Source organism: Sarcophilus harrisii, chromosome 1 (genome assembly GCF_902635505.1).
Source record: "Sarcophilus harrisii chromosome 1, mSarHar1.11, whole genome shotgun sequence".
In the NCBI taxonomy this organism is placed as follows: Eukaryota; Metazoa; Chordata; class Mammalia; order Dasyuromorphia; family Dasyuridae; genus Sarcophilus; species Sarcophilus harrisii.
In genome coordinates this window covers 451,768,145-451,792,422 of record NC_045426.1, presented here as the reverse complement: position 1 = coordinate 451,792,422, position 24,278 = coordinate 451,768,145, and the positions used below count along the sequence as shown (strand labels likewise).

Genomic DNA, 24,278 nt, shown 5'->3' with positions numbered 1-24,278 from the left:
ACTAATATTGTTCACTATACTTTAAGTCAATTCATAGCTCCCAGGATTTTCTGAAATAATTTCTTTCAGCACTTCTAAAAGTTCATTTCAGTAGATTTATTAGTCATTTCAAAATTGTCTTTAAGAGGCAATCTGAAGTCACCCTTTAAGATCTCATTTTTTTCTCTTTTGTTCTACTCTCCACTCCCAAATTAATTCCTCCTTCAGCATAGGACGTTTGATGAGCATAATGATTTGGGGCTAAAGTTTCTGAAAGAAAATACACTCCACTCATTGGTCAGTTTGTGAGGGGTAAGACTTTCCTAATTTTGTTAGCCTGGTCTTCAAATACTAGCTCCATCACTCTCCTTGTTCTCAAAGGAAAACACAATTGAGACCTCTCAATGTGTGCTCAACAATCACAGATACTTAAAAAAAATGAGGGTCTTTCCCATTCCACTATGAGACATTAGATTCATACTTTGGAGGGTGAAATTAATGCAAGGGTTAGCCTCAAATTATCCATGTAATTTTACCAGAATTTTTTAACAAGTTGCTATGGCTGATTCAATGTCCTTCAAACTGACAAGACTGTCTTTACTAGCAAGCTAATTATTTTTATAAATTATGTCTATAGTTATTATAATTAATTATGAACATATTTTATTCATTTCTTCTTATAGAAACAGATTCTTTATGTCCAACTGAAACAATGGAGGACGATGAATTTGAAAGTGCTTCTCAAATAATAGGACCTGTAAGTATTTCAATGTATCTCTGTCTATATAATGAATAATATAGACTTAATAGAAAAAATAAACATTATTCTTTAAATGCTAGAATTAATAGAATAGAATGGTTTGATTACTTATGACTACAAGAGGGGCTCAGTTAAAATCAAAGAACATTTGAAAATATAAGTGGTTCAAGACATAATCTATATTTTGAGACAACTTCTTTTAAAAACAATTAGTTATTCCTTTTCACTAGATTTTAAACTCCTTGTGTGCAAAGGCTCAGCATCTTACTTATATTTATATCAAAGAATATTTAAATTAAATTCAAGAAAAAATGGAAGAAAAAGGAAGGGAAATTAACCCCTTCTTGCTGGACACTCTCTTTTCCCTAAATCTTTATGCTACTTTTTTCTTCCCTTTCTCCTACCTTTTTGACAGATAATTCTCAGTACTCTTTACCATATCATAATTAGTGCTGAGTCACTTAAGTAAGGCTGTATTCTAGGGCATTGTCCTGGACCCTCTGTTCTTTTTCCTGAATGGTCTTTCTCTTGGTAATTCCTTCAAGTCCAAATTGAACCAAATGGTTCAATTATCCCTATCCATATTGACAATTCTGAAATCTACCCAAGATTTACTAAACATTTCCAACTGCCTCCTACAATTTTATTTTTATTTAAAATCATTCCCAAAGCTTCAAAGTCTTGAATTTCATCCCACCTTGTATCAGTTATTCCAAAAGGATTTGATATTTTTGCTTTTATTAGGGTAATTTGTTTTTTAATTTGAACCCATTTACACCCGAGGTATGTGAATGGATTTGAGGGATCCATGTACTTGTATGAAGAAAAACACATTTCTTTTTCACTATTTTATAACTGAAATTTTAAATCTTCTTCGATTATGAACATAAGCAACAAATATTTTTCTGGAAACTGAATCCAAAGGATTGATCAGACTATCCAAGGGGCTCATCAAATACCCAAAGAGGCTAATAATTTTGTATTGAAGGTGTTAATTAAACTTGTTTCTTATTTATACCATGTGCAATTGTATATATATATATATATATGTGTGTGTGTGTGTGTGTGTGTGTGTGTGTATTCATGTATGTATATACATATATGTGCATACACACATATATGTATATGCATGATTTTGTGTTTGTGCTATGTGATTTTTTGGGGGTATATGGGTGTGAGTATGGATGTAAGTATATAATCATGGCTCTCTTTTGAATATTTTCTTCTATGCATTCTTCTTTTCTATTAATCTCCTTTTTCTGTAACTGATACAATTTCACACTCTCTTGTTGAGAAGGTTTATGTAGCCAGTTTTCTCCTTCCTCTAATTTTAAAGCCCTCCTAAACACATTCCTGCATTTTGTTTTTGTAAATAGGGTGGGTCAATGAAAGCACAGGAGATAAAATTAAAAATGATAAAAAAAAAAAGTCATCATACATCCCCAATTTTTTTTTTAATATTGACCTGGCAAAAGATATTTCTAATGACATGTCACAAAGGCCTGTTCTAGACCCTAATACATTTTAAGCAATAGCATTAATCATTGCTTTCCCCCCCCCAAGCCCTCCCAGACTTGTTTTCTAATTATATGTTCTGAAATTGTGTTACCATTAGATATCAAGTTGATCATTCCATAATTTCCATCCACAAGGCTCTTAGAATTTGTATTTTTTTTAAAAGACTCCAATGAATTTATCATCAGAACTCCGAGTCCAGCAATTTCCAGGTGGTAACTGCTTTCACTTGGAAACTTTAACTTGGATTAGTGATTATTTTCCTTGGGTTACAGAGATTACTTTGACAGATATGGAATCCTTCCAGCATGCTGTTCTACCACTCCATGGGACACTAAATTGGAAAGTTAACAGGGAAAGTGGTTGTTTTATCTAAATCTCAATGCTGAATTTAAACAGGACTTTTTTTTTTCTTTTTTGCTTTCGTGCAGTAAAGAGAAAAAAAAAACTTCAAAGCAAAGTTTGAGTCATGTTCTGCAAAAATATAAACATGCTACAAATGCTGAAAATCATTTAGTATGGTTTCCAACACATGCTGTCTCTATTTGTAAAGTTTCCACGTTGACTATCAGATATTAGTGAGTGGGTGACTGTCTGGGACATTTTCCTCATTGGCTTAACTTGTTTTTGAAACTTTTTTCCCTGCATATATGTGTGTTTGTTATAAATGAAATAATTAAAAGTCTTTCAAGTTAGATATTTAGAAATTTGAGAATAAGCAAGTCCTTGATTTTGGCACTCCCTTGTCTTCTACCTCCCTACAATCTTGTGTTCTGGAATTTTTCCTTGGGTCCCCAGCAGACTAAATATTAAAGTTATATTGAATATAAGTCCTTTTAATAAAAAATTAATAACAGCAATTACAACAACAACACAAAGATTGACAATTTATTGCAAGCAGAAGACAACATTTGTGATTTCATTTTCTTGAATTCAGTAAGTAATGATTCTCAACCTTTCAGGCTATTATGAAAGCTTAGCTATAGAAAGGACTTAGAGGTCATCTAATTTCCTACTTGAAGACCAATCAAGACCCATTTATATTCTCCACCTAAAATAATTGTCCAAACTCTTCTTAAATACTACTAAGAGTGCCAACTTATTACTTAATGAGTCAGGCCATTTAATTTGGGGATAGCCCTAGTTTTTAGGGAATCCTTTTAATTGAACTGAAATCCATCATCTTATGATTTCCAGGAATTATTTTTTTTCTTCCCTCTGAGGACAAATAGAAATCATCTAACTCTTCTATTTCTATTCAATTGCCCTTCAAATATATGAAATCTCTGATTATGGAACAAAATTTCAAAATTTCTGAAGTGACATCTAGACTTTTTTTTAGAGTTACATAAGCAAGTTAAAATTCCTTTTAACTTCTTCAGTTTTTAATTCATTTCTGCTAGAATGTGTCTACTGAATAAAAGGGGAAAGGAAGGATGGATTCCTATTACTATATATTTGGGGTTTTTTTTCTCCATATCATCTCATCTGTCTTTGTAGTAAGACATCTGAACTTATACAATCCCCTCTTCTGGTGAACATCATTCATGGTTATCCTTGATTACCGTGTACTATAATCTTACTTCATCAATTCATATTTCTTGAAAAACTTCTCAAATCAAGGGTCAAAACTGAGGGAAGAAGGTGGTTTGAAGGGAGGATCCAAAACTTCCCCTTTTGTATTGCAGTTAAGCATCTAGTAATGGTGGCAATTACATAGATTAAGGACCCTTCCTCTTTGCATTAGCGCTAGTGATTGCATATTTATCCAAATAGATGATATTTCTTTATGCTTGGGGAGCTATCCACTCTATCAGTGAGTACCAGCCCGAGGGTCAGCAAAACATCTTCTTGAGTTCAAATCCAGCCTTAAATAGTTGCTAGCTGTGTGACCCTGGGTGAGTTACTTAATCCTGTTTGCCTCAATTTTCTCATTTGTCAAATGAGCTGGAGAAGGAAATAGCAATGTCTCTGGTACCTTTTTCAAGAAAACTCTAAATGGAGTTTACAGAGAATCAGACAGGACTGAAAAAATGACTGAACAACAAAACTAGTAAACTGCTTTAAAATTTTTTCAGTGCTTCACATCCATTATCTCATTTAGAATTTATACAGCGTTTCACATTCATTATCTCATTGGACTCTGAAAACAACTCTCTGAAGAATGAAAGACAAATCAAGTGTTTCTACTCCCATTTATAAATAAAGAAATTTAGACAGAGAAATAAAATGAATTGTTTGAGATGAAAGAGCTAATAATCAGCAGATTATTTACTGAATCCATTTCAAAATACTTGTGGGGCTGTATGTGTACAGCCATATATCCATTCTATAATTAACTGAGCCATTATCCAGGCAATGATCCATTTGCCATCCAGTTCTTTGCTTTTTGGATTTCTTTTGTCTTCTGTTTCCATTTCAAAACTTCTTCTTAGTTCAAGGCTTTTCATCAAGTAGCTACTTGTCAAAATGGATACATGATTTGAGCATAAAGGATGATATCATAAACAAATTGAAAAAAATAAGGGATAACTTTATCAGATCTTTGGAGAAGGGAGGAATTTATGGCCAAAGAAGAACTAGAGAACAGGAGAGGCAAAGCTGACAACTTTGATTATATTAAATTTAAAAAAAAGTATTATTCTATTAAATGTCCATTCTTCCTCATTTTTCCAGAGTCATATTTTTTATTGTGAGCCACTTCAGTTTTATTATTATTATAACATAATATTTTCTTTTTAAAAATATTGTTGCATCACAGTCTTATGTGATTCTGATATTTATCTGATCCTTGGTAGGTGAATACTTTCTTTCTGAATGCTTGCAAAATTTTTCTTTTATCTTGTAAACCATGGACTTTAATGGTTTGTTTTCAGTTTGCAGATTTTTCGGGCAATAAGTCAATGAATCACTTTGCCTTATGTTATTTACAGATCTATGACATTTTCTTTTATTCTTTCAGGAAACATAGAAATCAAAGAGGTTTTGTTTTTCTTTAGAAGATTTTGGAGGGGTGAGGGATAAAAGGATCATTGTTTTTAGGAAGTTTAAGGTTTTTTAGAATGTCATTTTTCTTCACTCAATTTTTCAGGGCAATTATTTTTGATGGTACATACCTTAAAGTTCTAACTTTTCAGCTTCTGGATTTTGTTCTAACGTCCCTTACTATCTCTTGAAATCACTGAATTCTGTTGACTTTATTATATTTTTAGGGAGTTCATTTCATGGGTAAGGTATTCTACCTTCTAAATTATTCAACTTTTTTACATTTTCCATTTCAATATGTTTAAATTCATTTTTTTCAAAATTTCTAGCTTCATTTTGTTCTACCTAGTCCAAAAGACCAAGGCATTCTTTTTTCTAAAACTGCTTATATTTGTGTAATTACTTACTTCTTCTGTTTTACTTCTTGGGATTCTTTTAATCCATAGTATTCATGCATTGTATTGAGAATTGTATTTATTATGTCTCTAGCATCTTTTCATAAAACTATAGATGGCTTTAATTTTGTCATCTGAAAATTGTCTATTTGTATTCTTTGACAATTTGTCAATTGGGAAATAACTTGCATTCTTATAAATTTGACACAATTCTTTATATATTTTAGAAATGAGACTTTTATCAGAAATATTGGCTGTAAAATTTTTTCCCTAGTTTGTATTTCCCTTGTAATTTTGGTTCTGCTGGTTTTTCTTTTGCAAAACCTTTTAAAATTTAATCAAAGTTGTCTATTGTGCCTTTCAGAATGTTCTCTAGTTCTTCTTTGGTCATAAATTCTTCCCTTCTCCAGAGATCTGAAAGATAACTTATTCCTTGTTCTCTGAATTTGTTTATGGTATCATTCTTTATGCCTAAATCATATACTTATTTTAATTTTTATTTTGGTATAGGATGTAAGATATAGCTCTGTGCTGAAATTTTTCCAATTTTCTCATTAATTTTTATCAAATAGTGAGTTCTTATTCTAGAATTTGGAGATTGGGAGGTTATCAAATCCTACATTACTATAAGTCTTGACTATTATGTTGCATGTATCTAATCTATTCCACTGATTCACCACTCTATTTCTTAGCCAGTAGCAAATGGTTTTAATGACTGCTGCTTTATACTATAGTTTTAGGTTTGGTACGTCTAAGCCACCATCCTTCAGATTCTTTTTCATTAATTCCCTTGATATTCTTGTCCTTTTGTTCTTCCAGACAAATTTTATTATTATTTCTTCTAGTTCTATAAAATAATTCTTTTCAGAATGTGAGTGGTATGACATTGAATAAGTAGACCAATTTAGGCAGAATTATCATTTTTATTATATTAGGTTGGCCTACCCATGAGCAATTGATATTTTTCCAGTTGTTTAGATCTGACTTTTTTGTGTGTAAGAAGTGTTTTCTAATTATGTTCATATAGTTCTTGGGTTTGTCTTGGCAGGAAGACTCCCAAGTATTTTATTTTGTCTATGGTTATTTTTTTTTCTCATTGCTAAATTTATAAAGTGGTTTCCTTTTTTTTTTTTATTTAATAGCCTTTTATTTACAGGATATATACATGGGTAACTTTACAGCACTAACAATTGCCAAACCTCTTGTTCCAATTTTTCACCTCTTACCCCCTCACCCCCTCCCCTAGATGGCAGGATGACCAGTAGATGTTAAATATATTAAAATATAAATTAGATACACAATAAGTATACATGACCAAAACGTTATTTTGCTGTACAAAAAGAATCAGACTCTGAAATATTGTACAATTAGCTTGTGAAGGAAATCAAAAATGCAGGTGTGCATAAATATAGGGATTGGGAATTCAATGTAATGGTTTTTAGTCATCTCCCAGAGTTCTTTTCTGGGCATAGCTAGTTCAGTTCATTACTGCTCCATTAGAAATGATTTGGTTGATCTCATTGCTGAGGATGGCCTGGTCCATCAGAACTGGTCATCATATAGTATTGTTGTTGAAGTATATAATGATCTCCTGGTCCTGCTCATTTCACTCAGCATCAGTTCGTGTAAGTCTTTCCAGGCCTTTCTGAAATCATCCTGTTGGTCATTTCTTACAGAACAGTAATATTCCATAATATTCATATGCACACATTTATTCAGCCATTCTCCAACTGATGGGCATCCATTCAGTTTCCAGTTTTTAGCCACTACAAAAAGGGCTGCTACAAACATTCATGCACATACAGGTCCCTTTCCCTTCTTTATAATCTCTTTGGGATATAATCCCAGTAGTAACACTGCTGGATCAAAGGGTATGCACAGTTTGATATCTTTTTGAGCATAGTTCCAAACTACTCTCCAAAATGGTTGGATTCGTTCACAACTCCACCAACAATGCATCAATGTCCCAGTTTTCCGCATCCCTCCAACAATCATCATTATTTTTCCTGACATCTTAGCCAATCTGACAGGTGTGTGTGGTATCTTAGAGTTGTCTTAATTTGCATTCTCTGATTAATAATGACTTGGAGCATCTTTTCATATGACTAGAAATAGTTTCAATTTCTTCATCTGAGAATTGTCTGTTCATATCCTTTGACCATTTTCAATTGGAGAATGGCTTGATTTTTATAAATTAGAGTTAATTCTCTATATATTTTGGAAATGAGGCCTTTATCAGAACCTTTGACTGTAAAAATATTTTCCCAGTTTATTGCTTCCCTTCTAATCTTGTCTGCATTAGTTTTGTTTTGTACAAAAACTTTTCAGTTTGGTATAATCGAAATTTTCTATTTTGTGATCAGTAATGATCTCTAGTTCTGCTTTGGTCATAAAGACCTTCCCCTTCCACAGGTCTGAGAGGTAAACTATCCTATGTTCCTCTAATTTATTAATAAGTTCATTCTTTATGCCTAGGTCATGAACCCATTTTGACCTTATCTTGGTGTACAGCATTAAGTATGGATCAATGCCTAGTTTCTGCCATATTAGTTTCCAATTTTCCCAGCAATTTTTATCAAACAGTAAGTTCTTATCCCAAAAGCTGGGATCTTTGGGTTTGTCAAAGACTAGGTTGCTATATTTGTTGACTGTTTTATCCCTTGAACCTAATCTATTCCATTGATCAACTAATCTATTCCTTAGCCAATACCAAATAGTTTTGGTAACTGCTGCTCTATAATAAAATTTTAGATCTGGTGCAGCTAAGCCACCTTCATTTGATTTTTTTTTCATTAATTCCCTTGAAATTCTTGATCTTTTGTTTTTCCATATGAACTTTGTTGTTATTTTTTCTAGGTCATTAAAATAGTTTTTTGGGAGTCTGATTGGTATAGCGCTAAATAAATAGATTAGTTTAGGTAATATTGTCATCTTTATTATATTTGCTCGCCCTATCCAAGAGCATTTAATATTTTCCAATTGGTTATATCAGACTTAATTTGTGTGAAAAGTGGTCTGTAATTTTGCTCATAAAGTTTCTGATTTTCCCTTGGCTGATAGATTCCTAAATATTTTATATTATCAGTAGTTACTTTAAATGGAATTTCTCTTTGTAACTCTGACTGTTGGATTATATAAGAATGCTGATGACTTATGTGGGTTTATTTTATAACCAGCAACTTTGCTAAAGTTGTGGATTATTTCTAATAACTTTTTAGCAGAATCTCTGGGGTTCTCTAAGTGTACCATCATGTCATCGGCAAAGAGTGATAATTTGGCTTCCTCATTGCCTATTCTTATTCCTTTAATCTCTTTCTCAGCTCTCATTGCTATAGCTAGCGTTTCTAATACAATATTAAATAATAATGGTGATAGTGGGCAACCTTGTTTCACTCCAGATCTTATTGGGAATGGTTGCAGTTTGTCTCCATTACATATGATGCTTACTGATGGTTTTAAATAGATGCTGCTGATTATTTTAAGGAAAAGTCCATTTATTCCTATACTCTCAAGTGTTTTTAATAGGAATGGATGTTGGATTTTATCAAATGCTTTTCTGCATCTATTGAGATGATCATATCGTTTTGATTAATTTGGTTATTAACATGGCCAATTATATTGATAGTTTTCCTAATATTGAACCAGCCCTGCATTCCTGGTATAAATCCTACTTGATCATAGGTGTATTATCTTGGAGATGATTTTCTGTAGTCTTTTGCTAATATCTTATTTAAGATTTTGGCATCAATATTCATTAGGAGATTGGTCTATAATTTTCTTTCTCTGTTTTCAGCCTACCTGGTTTAGGTATCAGTACCATAGTCTGTGTCATAGAAGGAATTTGGTAGGACTCCTTCATTCCTATTTTATCAAATAATTTATATAGCATTGGGGCCAATTGTTCTTTAAATGTTTAGTAAAATTCACATGTAAATCCATCTGGTCCTGGGGATTTTTTCTTGGGGAGTTGTTTAATTGCCTGTTCTATTTCTTTTTCTGAAATGGGACTATTCAAGCAATTTACTTCCTCCTCTGTTAGTCTGGGAAGTCTATATTTTTGGAGGTAGTCATCCATTTCACTTAGGTTATCAAATTTATTGGCATAAAGTTGAGCAAAATAACTCCTTATTATTTCTCTAATTTCCTCTTCATTGGTGGAAAGTTCTCCCTTTTCATTTTTAAGACTACTAATTTCATTTTCCTCCCTTCCTTCCCTCCCTCCCTAATCAGATTTACCAAAGGCTTATCTATTTTATTGGCTTTTCATAGAACCAACTCTTAGTTTTATTAATTAGTTCAATAGTTTTTTTACTTTCAATATTTTTAATTTCTCCTTTTAATTTTAGAATTTCCAATTTAGTATTTGATTGGGGGTTTTTAATTTGGTCTTTTTTTAGTTTTTTTAGTTGCAAGCCCAATTCATTAATCTTTTCTTTCTCTGTTTTATTCAAGTGAGCCTCTAAGGATATAAAATTCCTCTTATTACTGCTTTGGCTGCATCCCACAAATTTTGGTATGATGTCTCATCATTGTCATTATCTTGAGTGAAATTATTAATTGTATCTATAATTTACTGCTTCACCCAATCATTCTTTAAGATGAGATTGTTTAGTTTCAATTACTTTTTGGTCTATTTCCCCCTAACTTTTTGTTGAATGTAGTTTTTATTGCATCATGATCTGAAAAGAAAGCATTTACTATTTCCGCTTTTTTGCATTTAATTTTGAGGTCTTTATGTCCTAATATATGGTCAGTTTTGAAGAGGTTCCATGAACTGCTGAGGAAGAAAGTATATTCCTTTCTATCTCCATTCAATTTTCTCAAAGATCCAACATACCTAATTTTCTAATATTCTATTTACTTCTTTAATTTCTTTCTTATTTGTTTTGTGGTTTGATTTGTCTAATTCTGAGAGTGCAAGGTTGAGATCTCCTACTATTACAGTTTTGTTGTCTATTTCTTCTTGCAACTCTCTTAACTTCTCCTTTAGGAAGTTGGATGCCATACCACTTGGTGCATATATGTTTAATATTGATATTGCTTGTTGTTTATGCTACCTTTGCAGGATGTAGTTTCCTTCCTTATCTCTTTTAATTAAATCAATTTTTACTTTTGCTTGATCTGAGATATGGATGGCTACCCCTGCTTTTTTGACTTCACCTGAAGCATAATAGATTTTGCTCCAGCCTTTTACCTTTACTCTATATGTATTTCCCTGCTTTAAATGTGTTTCTTGTAAACAACATATTGTAGGAGTTCTGACTTTTGATCCAGTCTGCTATCTAGCCTCCTCTTTATGGGGAGTTCATCCCATTCACATTTACAGTTAGAATTACTAAATCTGTATTTCCTGCCATCCTAATAACCCCAGATTATGACTTTGCTATTCTTGCCTCCCCAACCCTCTTTCCCCTTTTAAACTTATGTACCCCTCTTGTATCACGATTCTTATCCTCTTTATAATCCCTCCCTCCACCCCCTTTGAGTCTTTCCCCTTCCTTCCCTTATTACTCTTTTCTTTCCCTTTTCCTCTCCCCGTTTTTAATGAGGGAGAGAGAATTTTCTCTAAAACAAATGTCAATTATTTTTTCTTTGAGCCAACTCTGTGAGGTAAGATTCACACAATGTTCCTCCTCTCTAAATTCCCTCAGATATAGTAAGTTTCCTTTGCCTCTTTGTGGGATGTGGTTTCCCTCTTTTTATCCCTCCTTCCCACCTTATTCTGCCATCATCCCTTTTCCATATCTACTTCCCTTTTTATGTTATATCAGTACAATCAAATTATACATGTATTCTTTTTGTATATCCAAAAGAAATACAATTCTCAAGGTTATTTTACCTTTTCTGCATCTCTTGGGTTCTATGGTTGGAGATCAAGTTTTTGTTTAGTTCTGGTTTTCTTCAGAAACAAATGGAATTCATTTGTTTCATTAATGTCCATCTTCTTCCCTGGAAGAAAATGCTCCAGCTAGCTGGGTAGTTTATTCTTGGCTGCATCCAAGTTCTTGTGCCTTTTCGAGATATCATGTTCCAGGCCCTTCTTTCCTTTAATGTAGAGGCAGCCAGATCTTGGGTGATCCTTATTGTGGCATCCTCGTATTTAAATGGTTTTTTTTGCTGCTTGTAAAATTTTTTCCTTAATCTGATAGTTCTGAGAATTTGGCCACAATATTCCTTGGGGTTTTATTTTAGGGTTTCTTTCAGAAGGTGTTCGATGAATTCTTTCAATGCCTATTTTACCTTCTGATTCTATTACATCTGGGCAGTTCTTTGATGATTTCTTGTAAAAATAGTATCTAGGCTCTTTTTTCATCATAGTTTTGGAAAGTCCAATAATCCTCAGATTATCTCTCTAGATCTATTTTCCAAGTCTGTCGTTTTGCAAGTAGATAATTCATGGTTTTCCAGTTTGTCATTTTTTGTTTTGCTTGACTGATTCTTGCTTTCAATGAATCATTAGTTTCTATTTGTTCAGTTCTAATTTTAAAATTATTTTCTTCATTAGCTTTTTTTACTTCTTTCTGCATATGTCCAATTGAGTTTTTAAATGTATTGTTTTGGTCTGTGGAATTTTTCCATTTCACTAATTTTTTTTTTTTTTAGAGAATTATTTTCTTTTCAATTCACAGATCCTACTTTCTTGCGTGTTCTTTGTCTTTTCAATTCACAGATCCTACTTTCTTGCAGGTTCTTTGTCTTTTCAATTCACAAATACTACTTTCTAGTGAATTCTTTATTTTTCAATTCACAATTCTTACTTTCCTGAGATTTTTACTTTTTCCAATTAGGTATTTCAGGAAGTTGTTGCTCTCTTGATAAGGCTTCTCTTTCCTTTCCCATTTATCTTCTAACTCTCTTTTGAGACTTTTAATGGTCTCTTCTATGAGAGCATCATGTAAGGAGGACAGTCTGATGCATTTTGCTGTTTGAGGGGTCTCTTCAGGTTTGCTGACCTGCTGTTTTCTGCATAGAAGCTGTCGATCGTTCTTTCTCTCTTTTATTCATGTTTTAAAGCCTTTAGGGTGGGTCTCTAGGCAAGGGGTTACCAGCTTCCTCTGCAGAGCAGGGAAAGATGTAAACCGATTTCTAGGCTCCGAGGTATGGGGAGTGCTCTGAGTGAGAGTTTTCCCTTCCCCAACAGGAAGTGGATTCAGCACTGGCCGAGCTATCAAACTGCTTAGTAGGGCTGAGTGGGTTAGCGAATGCCCTCGGCTAGAGACAAAGGGGTGAAAGTGTCACTGCCCCAGGCCGGAGCCTCTTGTGGGACTGTGAGTATTAGCAGCTGACCGCAGACCGCAGACCGCAGACCGCCCGGAACTCTGCCCCATTGTCTCTGCCCAATGCAAATAGGCCCTGGAAAAGCTCTATGGCCCCAAGCCGAGCTCCCCACTGCGCAGATTGGAGGCTAACCCGGGCTGCGTCCTCCTGCCGTGCAGGATACTGACTGCACCCAAGGAAAAGCCCCATACTGCGGGTTGGGGCTCAGGCTAATGCTGAGATCTGTGCCTTCACCCTCGGTTTGAGACTCTCCTCGGAACCTAATTTCTCTCCCGTCTGGCGATCTCCCCCCTGGCCCGGAACCAACCTTTTTGGCGAGACTGCAGATTTTCTTCGGCCGGTGTTGTTGTTCTACTTCTTATCTTCTACGAGTGTAGCAGTCAACACTATTTTTGAGGCTCGATATAATATTGATAAAGAGGGTAAGAGAAGAGCTTAGAAAGTCGCGTGTGTCTTCTCCGCCATCTTGGCTCCGCCCCCCTGTCTATGGTTATTTTAAATGAATTTTTATTTCTATCTCTTACTAATGGGTTTTGTCAGTAATATATAGACATGCTGATGATTTGTGTGGGATTATTTTACATCTTGCAACTTTGCTAAAGCTGTCAATTGTTTCTAGTAGGTTTTTGGATGATTTTCTAGGATTCTCTAAGTATCATCATAACATCATATCATCTACAAAGAATGATAGTTTTATTTCCTCATTCCTTATTCTAATTCTTTTAATTTCTTTTTCTTTTCGTATTGCTAAAGCTGACATTTCTAGTACAATGTTGAATAATAAGGGTGATCATGGGCATTCTTCTTTTACCTCTCATTTTATTAGGAATGCATGCAGCTTCTCTCCATTACAAATAATGCTTGCTGTAGAGTTTTAGAATTTATTTTAAAGAAAGCTCCACTTATTCTATGCTCTCTAGTGTTTTTTAACAAAAATAGGGACTCTATTTTGTCAAAAGCTTTTTCTGCATCTGTTGAGATTATCATATGATTTCTGGTTTTTTTTTTTTGTTTTTTTTTTTTGATATGGACAATGATGGTAAGTTTTCCTGATATTGAACCAGCTCTGCATTCTAGTATAAATTCTACATTATCATAATGTATTATTCTGCTGATGAGTTGCTGTAATCTTTTTGCTAATATTTTATTTAAAAAATTTACATCAATATTGAGTAGGGAGATTGGTCTATAATTTTTTCCCTGTGTTTTAGCCCTTCTTGGTTTAAGGATCAGTGCCATATTTGTGTCATAGAAGGAATTTGGCATTACTCCTTTGCCTATTCTTCCAAATAGTTTGCGCAGTATTAGAATTAATTGTTCTTTAAATGTTTGGTAGAATTCACTTGTGAATCCATGTAACCCTGGAGATTTTTCCTTAGGGGGTATTAATGACTTGTTCAATTTCTTTTTCTAAAATAGGATTGTTTAAGTAATTTATTTCCTTTTCTATTAACCTAGGCAATTTATATTTTCACAATTTTTTTTAATTTTTATAATGCTGCCATACATTGGGCAAAATAGCTCCGATTTTTTTTTTCATTGGTGGTAAGTTCACCCTTTTCATTTTTGATGCTGGTGATTTAGTTTCTTTCTTTCCTTTTTCTGATCAAATTAACCAAAAATTTATCTATTTTGGTGTTTTGTTTTTTCATAAAACCAAATCTTAGTTTTATTTATTAGTTCAATAATTTTCTTAGTTTGTGTTTTAGTAATCTGTGCTTTGAGTTTCAAAATTTCTAATTCAGTATTTAATTGAGGTTTTAATTTGTTCTGTTTCTAGCTTTTTCAGTTGCATACCTAATTTATTGCTCTCCTCTTTCTCTATTTCATTAATGTAGCTATTTAGAGATATAAAATTTCTTCTAAGAACTGCTTTGGCTGCATCACATAGGTATTGATATGTTGTCTCATTATTGTCATTCTCTTGGATGAAATTATGAATCATTTCTGTGATTTGTTGTTTGACCAACTCATTCTTTCAAATTAGATTATTTAATTTCCAATTGTTTTTTAGTCTATCTTTCCCTGTACCTTTATTGACTCTAATTTTCACTGCATTGTGGTCTGAAAAGGAAGTATTTACTATTTCTGCCTTTCTGCACTTGACTGTGAATTTTTTTATGCCCTAATTACATGGTCACTTTTTGTGAGGGTGCCAGGTACTGCTAAGAAAAAAAGATGTATTTCTTTCTATCCATATTCAATTTTCTCCAGAACTCTCTCATATCTAGATTTTTGTAGGATTCTGTTAACCTTCCTAGTTTTTTCTTGTTTGTTTTGTGGTTTGATTTCTCTGATTCTGAGAGGGGAAGGTTGCAGTCCTCCACTATAAAGTTTTGGTATCTATTTCTTCCTCTAATTGGTTTAAAATCACTTCTAGAAATTTGGTTGTTCTACCACTTGGTGCATACACATTTATTACCATTACTACTACATTGTTTATGGGACCCTTTATCAAGATGTACTTTCCTCCCTTATCTCTTTTAATAAGATCTATTTCTACTTTTGCTTTATCTGAGATCAGAATTGCTAACCCTACTGTTTTTACTTCAGCTGAAGCATAGTAAATTCTGTTACAGCTTTTTATCTTTACTCTGTATGTGTTTCCCTATGTCAAATGTTTTTCTTGTAAATAATATATCATAGGATTCTGGTTTTTAATCTGCTTTATTCAATTTTATGGGAGAGTTGATCCCATTCACATTCAGTTATGATCATTACTCTTCATATATTTTTTCTTTCTTTCCATCCTGTTCTTAATAGCAATTTTTTTACCTACCTCATCCACTATCTAATCTGCTATCACTCCTCCTCCTCTTGGTAGTGTTTTTAACCTATTTTACCCACTATCTTATTTTCTATCACCCCTTCTCCTTTCTTTGATATTTTCCCCTAGATTTTCTGCCTTCCCTTCTATCCTGCCTCTCCCTTTTCTTTTTTTCTTTCTCCTTCTACCTCTTTATAGTGCTAGATAAATTTCTGTACCCAACCGAATGATTGTTTTTTCCTCTTAGAATCCAAACTGGTGAGATTAAACTTCAGACAATGTTCATTCCCCCTCTCTTCTTTCCCTCAATTGTAATTGTAATAGATCTTTTTAGTCTCTTCATGTAAACTAATTGTCCCATTATACCTCCCCTTTCCTCTTTTTCTAGCACAGGTCTTTTTTTTACCTCTTAATGTCTTTTTCCTTTGATGTCATCAATCACTTCAGAATCCATTCACAACCATACCCTCAGTCCATATGACAGTTCTCCAGGGTTATAGATATCATTTTCCCTTTTAGGGATGTACAGTTCAACCTTTAAATAATATATGTATTTTCCCCTATTTATCTTTCTATGCTTCTTGAGTCATGTGTTTGTAGATTAAATTATCTGTTTAGTTTAGTTTTTTTTCACAGAAATTGAAAATCTCTTTTTTGTTTGTTTGTTTTGTTTTGATTTTTTTATTATAGTAACTTTTTATTGACAGAATCCATGCCAGGGTAATTGTTTTACAATATTGTCCCTTGCACTCACTTCTGTTCCGATTTTTCCCTCCCACCCTCCACCCCCTTCCCTAGATGGCAAACAATTCTATACATGTTAAATAAATTACAGTATATCCTAGATACAATATATGTGTGCAGATCCAAACAGTTTTCTTGTTGCACAGGGAGAATTGGATTCAGAAGTTAAAAATAACCCGGAAAGAAAAAAAAAATGCAAACAGTTTACATTTATTTCCCAGTGTTTTTTCTTTGGGTGTAGCTGGTTCTGTCCATCATTGATCAATTGAAACTGAATTAGGTCTCTTTTTCAAAGAAATCCACTTCCATCAGATTACATCTTCATACAGTATCGTTGTTGAAGTGTATAATGATTTCTTGGTTCTGCTCATTTCACTTAGCATCAGTTCATGTAATTCTCTCCAAGCCTCTCTGTATTCATCCTGCTGGTCAGTTCTTACAGAACAATAATATCCCATAACATTCATATACCACAATTTACCCAACCAATCTCCAATTGATGGGCATCCACTCAGTTTCCAGCTTCTAGCCACTAGAAACAGGGCTGACACAAACATTTTGGCACATATTGGTCCCTTTCCCTTCTTTAGTATCTCCTTGGGGTATAAGCCCAGTAGAAATACTGCTGGATCAAAGGGTATGCACAGTTTGATAACTTTTAGGGCATAATTCCAGATTGTTCTCCAGAATGGTTGGATTCGTTCACAGCTCCACCAACAATGTATCAGTGTCCCAGTTTTCCCGCATCCCCTCCAACAATCATCATTATTTTTTCCTGTCATCTTAGCCAATCTGACAGGTGTGTAGTGGTATCTCAGAGTTGTCTTAATTTGCAATTCTCTGATTAATAATGACTTGGAGCATCTTTTCATATGACTAGAAATAGTTTCAATTTCTTCATCTGAGAATTGTCTGTTCATATCCTTTGACCATTTTTCAATTGGAGAATGGCTTGATTTTTTATAAATTAGAGTTAATTCTCTATATATCTTGGAAATGAGGCCTTTATCAGAACCTTTAACTGTGAAGATGTTTTCCCAGTTTGTTGCTTTTCTTCTAATCTTGTTTACATTAGTTTGTTTGTACAGAAGCTTTTTAATTTGATGTAATCAAAATTTTCTATTTTGCGATCAATAATGGTCTCTAGTTTGTCTTTAGTCACAAATTTCTTCCTCCTCCACAAGTCTGAGAGATAAACTATCCTATGTTCCTCCAATTTGTTTATAATCTTGCTCTTTATCTCTAAATCATGGACCCATTTTGATCTTATCTTGGTATATGGTGTTAAGTGTGGGTCCATGCCTAATTTCTGCCATACTAATTTCCAGTTATCCAACAGTTTTGTCAAATAATGAATTCTTATCCCAAAGTTAGGATCTTTGGGTTTGTCAAACACTAAATTGCTATAGTTGACTATTCTGTCTTGTGAACCTAACCTGTTCCACTGATCAACTAATCTATTTCTTAGCCAATACCAAATGGTTTTGTTGACTGCTGCTTTATAATATCGTTTTAGATCAGATACAGCTAGGCCACCTTCATTTGATTTTTTTTTTCATTAATTCTTTTGAGATTCTTGACCTTTTATTATTCCATATGAATTTTTGTTATTTTTTTCTAGATCATTAAAATATTTTCTTGGAAGTCTGATTGGTATAGCACTAAATAAATAGATTAGTTTAGGGAGTATTGTTATCTTTATTATATTCACTCGACCTATCCAGGAACACTTAATATTTTTCCAATTGTTTAAGTCTGACTTTATTTGTGTGGAAGGTTTTTTTGTAATTTTGCTCATATAATTCCTGACTTTCCTTTGGTAGATAGATTCCCAAATATTTTATGCTGTCGACAGTTATTCTGAATGGAATTTCTCTTTGTATCTCTTGCTGTTGGATTTTGTTGGTGATGTATAAAAATGCTGAGGATTTATGGGGATTTATTTTATAACCTGCACCTTTGCTAAAGTTATGGATTATTTCTAATAGTTTTTTCATAGAATCTCTAGGGTTCTCTAAGTATACCATCATATCAATTGCAAAGAGTGATAGTTTGGTTTCCTCACTGCCTATTCTGATTCCTTTAATCTCTTTCTCAACTCTTATTGCCAAGGCTAGTGTTTCTAAGACAATATTGAATAATAATGGTGACAGTGGGCAACCTTGCTTCACTCCAGATCTTACCGGGAAAGATTCCAGTTTTTCCCCATTGCATATGATGCTTACTGATGGTTTTAAATATATGCTCCTGACTATTTTAAGAAAAAGTCCATTTATTCCTATACTCTCAAGTGTTTTATTAGGAATGGATGTTGGATTTATCAAATGCTTTTTGCATCTATTGAGATGATCATATGGTTTGTTAGTTTGCTTATTGATATAGTAAATTATGCTAATAGTTTTCCTAATATTGAACCAGCCCTTCATTCCTGGTATAAATCCTACTTGGTCATAGTATATTATCATAGGAATGATTTTCTGTAATCTTTTTGCTAATATTTTATTTAAGATTTTAGCATCGATATTCATTAGGGAGATTGGTCTATAATTTTCTTTCTCTGTTTTCAGCCTACCTGGTGTAGGTATCAGTACCATGTCTATGTTGTAAAAAGAGTTTGGTAGGACTCCTTCAGTCCCTATTTTTTCAAATAGTTTATATAGCATTGGGGTTAATTGTTCTTTAAATGTTTGGTAGAATTCACATGTAAATCCATCTGGTCCTGGGGATTTTTTCTTAGGGAGTTGGTTAATAGCTTGTTCTATTTCTTTTTCTAAGATGGGACTGTTTAGGATATTTACTTTTTCCTCTGTTAATCTGGGCAAGCTATATTTTTGAAGGTATTCTTCCATTTCATTTAAGTTGTCAGATTTATTGCCATAAAGTTGGACAAAGTAATTCCTAATTATTGCTCTAATTTCCTCTTCATTAGTGGCAAGTTCTCCCTTTTCATTTTTAAGACTAACAATTTGATTTTCCTCTTTCCTTTTTTTAATCAGATTTACTAAGGGTTTGTCTGTTTTGTTGGTTTTTTCATAGAACCAACTCTTAGTTTTATTAATTAATTCAATAGTTTTTTTACTTTCAATTTTATTGATCTCTCCTTTTATTTTAGAATTTCAAGTTTAGTGTTTGACTGGGGGTTTTTAATTTGTTCCTTTTCTAGCATTTTTAGTTGCAAGCCCAATTTGTTGAACTTCTCTTTCTCTATTTTATGCAAGTAGGCCTCTAGAGATATGAAATTTCCCCTTATTACCGCTTTGGCTGCATCCCAACCATTTTGGTATGATGTCTCATTATCGTCATTTTCTTGGGTGAAGTTATTAATTATGTCTATGATTTGCAGTTTCACCCAATCATTCTTTAGTATGAGATTATTTAGTTTCCAATTATCTTTTGGTCTACTTTCCCCTTGCTTTTTGTTGAGTGTAATTTTTATTGCATCGTGGTCTGAAAAGGATGCATTTACTATTTCTGCCTTACTGCATTTGAGTTTGAGGTTTTTATGTCCTAATATATGGTCTATTTTTGTATAGGTTCCATGAACTGCTGAAAAGAAAGTGTACTCCTTTCTGTCTCCATTTCGTTTTCTCCAGAAGTCTATCATATTTAACTTTTCTAGTATTCTATTTACCTTTTTGACTTCTTTCTTATTTATTTTGTGGTTTGATTTATCTAATTCTGAGAGTGCAAGGTTGAGATCTCCCACTATTATAGTTTTGCTGTCTTTTTCTTCTTGCAGCTCTCTTAATTTCTCTTTTAAGAATTTAGATGCTACACTACTTGGTGCATATATGTTTAATATTGATATTGCTTCATTATCTATGCTACCCTTTAGCAAGATATAGTGTCCTTCCTTATCTCTTTTAATTAGATCAATTTTTGTTTTTGCTTGATCTGAGATCAGGATGGCTACCCCTGCTTTTTTGACTTCACCTGAAGCATAGTAGATTTTGCTCCATTCTTTTATCTTTATTCTGCATGTATCTCCCTGCTTCAGGTGTGTTTTCTGTAAACAACATATTGTAGGATTCTGGCTTTTAATCCATTCTGCTAATCACTTCCTCTTTATGGGGGAGTTTACCCTGTTCACATTTATGGTTAAAATTACCAATTCTGTATTACTTGCCATCTTGTTAACCCCTATTTATGCTTTTCTCCCTTCTTTCCCCTTACCCCCTTCCCAGTATTAATGTGAGCACCACTTGCTTCTCCAGCCCTCTCTTTTAAGTATCCCTCCTCCCACCTTAGAGTTCCTCCCCTACCACTCCTTTCCCTCACAGTTTCCGTATTCCTTCTGCTTATCTTATTCCTTCCCTTTTCACTTTTCCTTCTCACTTTTCAATGAGATGGGAGAAGTTTCCTCTCATTGAATATGTCTAAAATTTTTTCTCTTAAAGTCAATTCTTATGGCAGCAAAATACCCACTATATTTATCCCCCGCCATTCTTTCTCTCAGATATAATAGGTTTCCTTTGCCTCTTTGTGAGATATAGTACCCCCACTTTACCCTTTTTCTGATACAATGTCCTTTCCACCTCTAATTTCTAGAACAAGGTATACATGTATTTTTATACATCTTTACAGAAATATAGTTCCCAAGATTTCTTTTTACCTTTTAGGTTTTCTTGAGTTCTATATTTGCAGATCAAACTTCTTGTTAAGTTCTGGTTTTCACCAAAAATAGGTGAAATTCACTTATTTCATTGAATGATCATCTTCTTCCCTGGAAAAAGATGCTCATTCTGGCTAAATAGTTATTTTGGTTGCCTACCGAGGTTCCTTAGCCTTTTCGAGAATATCATATTCCAGGCCCTTCGATCTTTTAATGTGGATGCTGCTAGATCTTGGGTGATCCTTGTGTGGCTCCTCTATATTTGAATTGGGTTTTAACCACTTGGAGTATTTTTCCTTTGTTTGAGGGTTCTGGCATTTGGCCACTATATTTCTTGGTGTTTTTGATTTTAGGGATCCCTTTCAGTGGGTGATCGATGGAATCCTTTCAATGTATATTTTACCCTCTGTTTCTATGACTTCTGGGCAGTTCTCTTTGATAATTTCCTGGAAAATAGTGTCCAGGCTCTTTTTTCATTGTATTTTTCTGGGGGGTCAATAATTCTCAGATTGTCTCTCCTAGACCTGTTTTCCAGGTCTGTTGTTTTCTCCAGAAGGTATTTCACATTTTTCTCCATTGTTTGTTTTTTTTGGTTTTGCTTGACTGACTCTTCTTGTCTCCTTGAGTCATTCAATTCCATTTGTTCTATTCTGATTTTCAATGAAGTGTTTTCTTCACTCACTTTTTAATATCTTTTTCTAATTGTCCAATTTGTTCTATGGAATGTTTTTGCATTTCACCAATTTTATTCTTTAGCGAGCTATTTTCTGTTTCCATTTCACTAATCCTATTTTTCAAGGATTTGTTTTCTTTATCCACTCTGTCTTTAAATGAGTGGAATGACTTCTCAGACTCTCTTGCCAAGCCTCCCTCTCCTTTTCCCATTTTCTTCTGGCTCTCTGGTGAGAGCCTTTTTAATTTCTTCTATGAGATTCATCTGTGCTGAGGAACAGATGATCTCCTCCTGTGGGGATTCACCTGGGGACAGTCTGTTTTTAGTTTCCATCTCTTTTTACATTGAAAATCCATCACCTCCCCTGACAGATTGCTGGATAGTTAATTCCTGGACATAGCCCCAAGTCCTTTGCCTTACAGAATATGATATTTCAGGTCCTCTGATTCTTTGTTATAGAAGTTGCCAGACCCTGGGTAATCCTGATTGTTGCTCCTTGATTTTGTCTGGAAGCTTGCAGTATTTTTTCCTTGAGATTGTAGTTTTAGAGTTTTGCAACAGTGTTCCTTGGGGTATAACTTGTGGGCTCTCTTTCCAAAGGTAATCAATGGATTCTTTCAATGAATATTCCCCCCTCTGTTTTTAGACTATCAGGGCAGTTTTCTTTGATGATATTTTGAAGAATATTATCTAAAGTCTTCTTTTGGTCATGGCCTTCAGGTAGGCCAATAAGTTTTAAATTGTTGCTTCTGAATTTATTTTCCAGGTTGTGTGTTTTCCCAATGAGTTATTTAATTTTTTTCTTCCATTTTTTAATTCTTTTTAGTTTGTTCCACTGCTTCTTGTTGTCTCACTTCTAATTTTTGATGTGTGATTTTCTTCAGCTAGCTTTTGTATCTCCTTTTCCATTTGGTTAATTCTATTGTTTAAGGAGTTGTTTTCTTCAGATAATTTTTCCCTCCTTTTTCAAGCTGTTGACTCTCTCATGCATACCTCTCACTTTTCTTTCTCATTTTTTCTCTTACTTGCCTTTTTTGCTTTTTAAAGCTTTTTATGAGCACATCCAAGAAACCTCTTTGGGATTGAAACTAATTCATATCTCTCTTTGAGATTTCTTCTTTGGGAAGATCATTATATACTTCAACAACTATACTATATGATGATGATCAATTCTGATGGACGTGGCCCTCTTCAACAATGAGATGAACCAAATCAGTTCCAATAGAGCAGTAATGAACCAAATCAGCTACATGCAGGAAAAGAACTCTGGGAGATGACTATGAACCAGTACATAGAATTCCCAATCCTTCTATTTTTGTCCACCTGCATTTTTTATTTCCTTCATAGGCTAATTGTACACTATTTCAAAGTCCAATTCTTTTTGTACAGCAAAATAACTGTTTGGACATATATACATATATTGTATTTAACTTATACTTTATATTTAATATGTATTGGTCAACCTGCCATCTGGGGGAAGGGGTGGGGGGAAGGAGGAGAAAAGTTGGAACAAAAGAATTTGCAACTGTCAATGCTGAAAAATTACTTATGCATGTATTTTGTAAATAAAAAGCTATAATAATAAAAAAAAAGTCATAGACAGTGGAAAAAAATAGAAGCATGAACATATAATTAGTCAATAAATTAAAATAACAAATATTCTGATAAATATATATGTAATTAGCAACAATAATAAATTAGAAACTTAAAAAAGCCAAAAAAAAGAAAAAAGAGATTTCTTCTGTGGATATTTTGTCCTTGTTTGAGTTTGTGTTTAGTCTGCCTATCATCATATTAGATTTCTATGGTCAAGGTTCTTTTCTGTTTCTTGTTCATTTTCTTTCTTTCTTTCTTTTTTTTTTTTTTTTTTTTTGTTATTTCCTTTTTATTTTCTTTTACAGTTGAGCTTTGTTCCTGGGGTAAAAGGGACACTATCCCAAGCTTCTTGTACAGCCCTGAGCCTTGGATTTGAGCACAGGGTCCCTGTATTTGCAGGTTTAGCTTTGCCTTCTCTTTCTAGGAAATCCTTGGTTTCCCAGAATTTGCCTTCTAAGCTGGGACTGAGAACTGCTCCACTGATTTGCTCCTCTACTGTGCCAAGACTAAGGTTTTTACATACTGATTTGCTATGATTAAGAGCCTCTCATTGGCTTTCCCAGAGTATATCTAAACTAGCCTGACCATCCTTTTTGCCCTAGTGAGACTGACCTTCCTTGATGTTTTTCTAGTCTGTTGATCTGGAGAGAGGTTTCATTCTGTCAGACTCTGTTCAGCAGCTTAGTTTCATTTTCAAGAGTAACTGGGAGAGCCTGAGCAGCTTCCTAGCTTTACTCTGCCATCTTGACCTGACCCTCAGACTATAGTGTGGATGCTTATGCCATTGAAGCTATAGATGAGGTTTCTAAGCCAAGGATTTGTCATCTGCAGTGGTCTAGGCTTCTTCATAGACCTCTGATGGTACAACTCAGTTCTTTGCCCCTGTCAGTCAGTCATCTTGCCTCCTATGTGCAGGAGATCTGTCTCTATTTTTTATTATGTAAAAATGACTCCTCAGAGGCCCTAATCTGGTA

At 33.8% G+C, this 24,278-nt stretch overlaps 1 protein-coding gene across 4 annotated transcripts in view; it reads left to right on the top strand.

Moving 5' to 3' along the window:
• Positions 1-24,278, top strand: part of C1H8orf34 (chromosome 1 C8orf34 homolog) — a 394,007-nt gene that overhangs the window by 301,939 nt on the left and 67,790 nt on the right. For all 4 annotated transcript variants that reach the window (XM_031946288.1, XM_031946289.1, XM_031946286.1 and 1 more), the window contains one exon: positions 663-736. In XM_031946288.1, the coding sequence (XP_031802148.1) occupies positions 663-736 (74 nt within the window). The remainder of the gene's footprint in view (positions 1-662; positions 737-24,278) is intronic.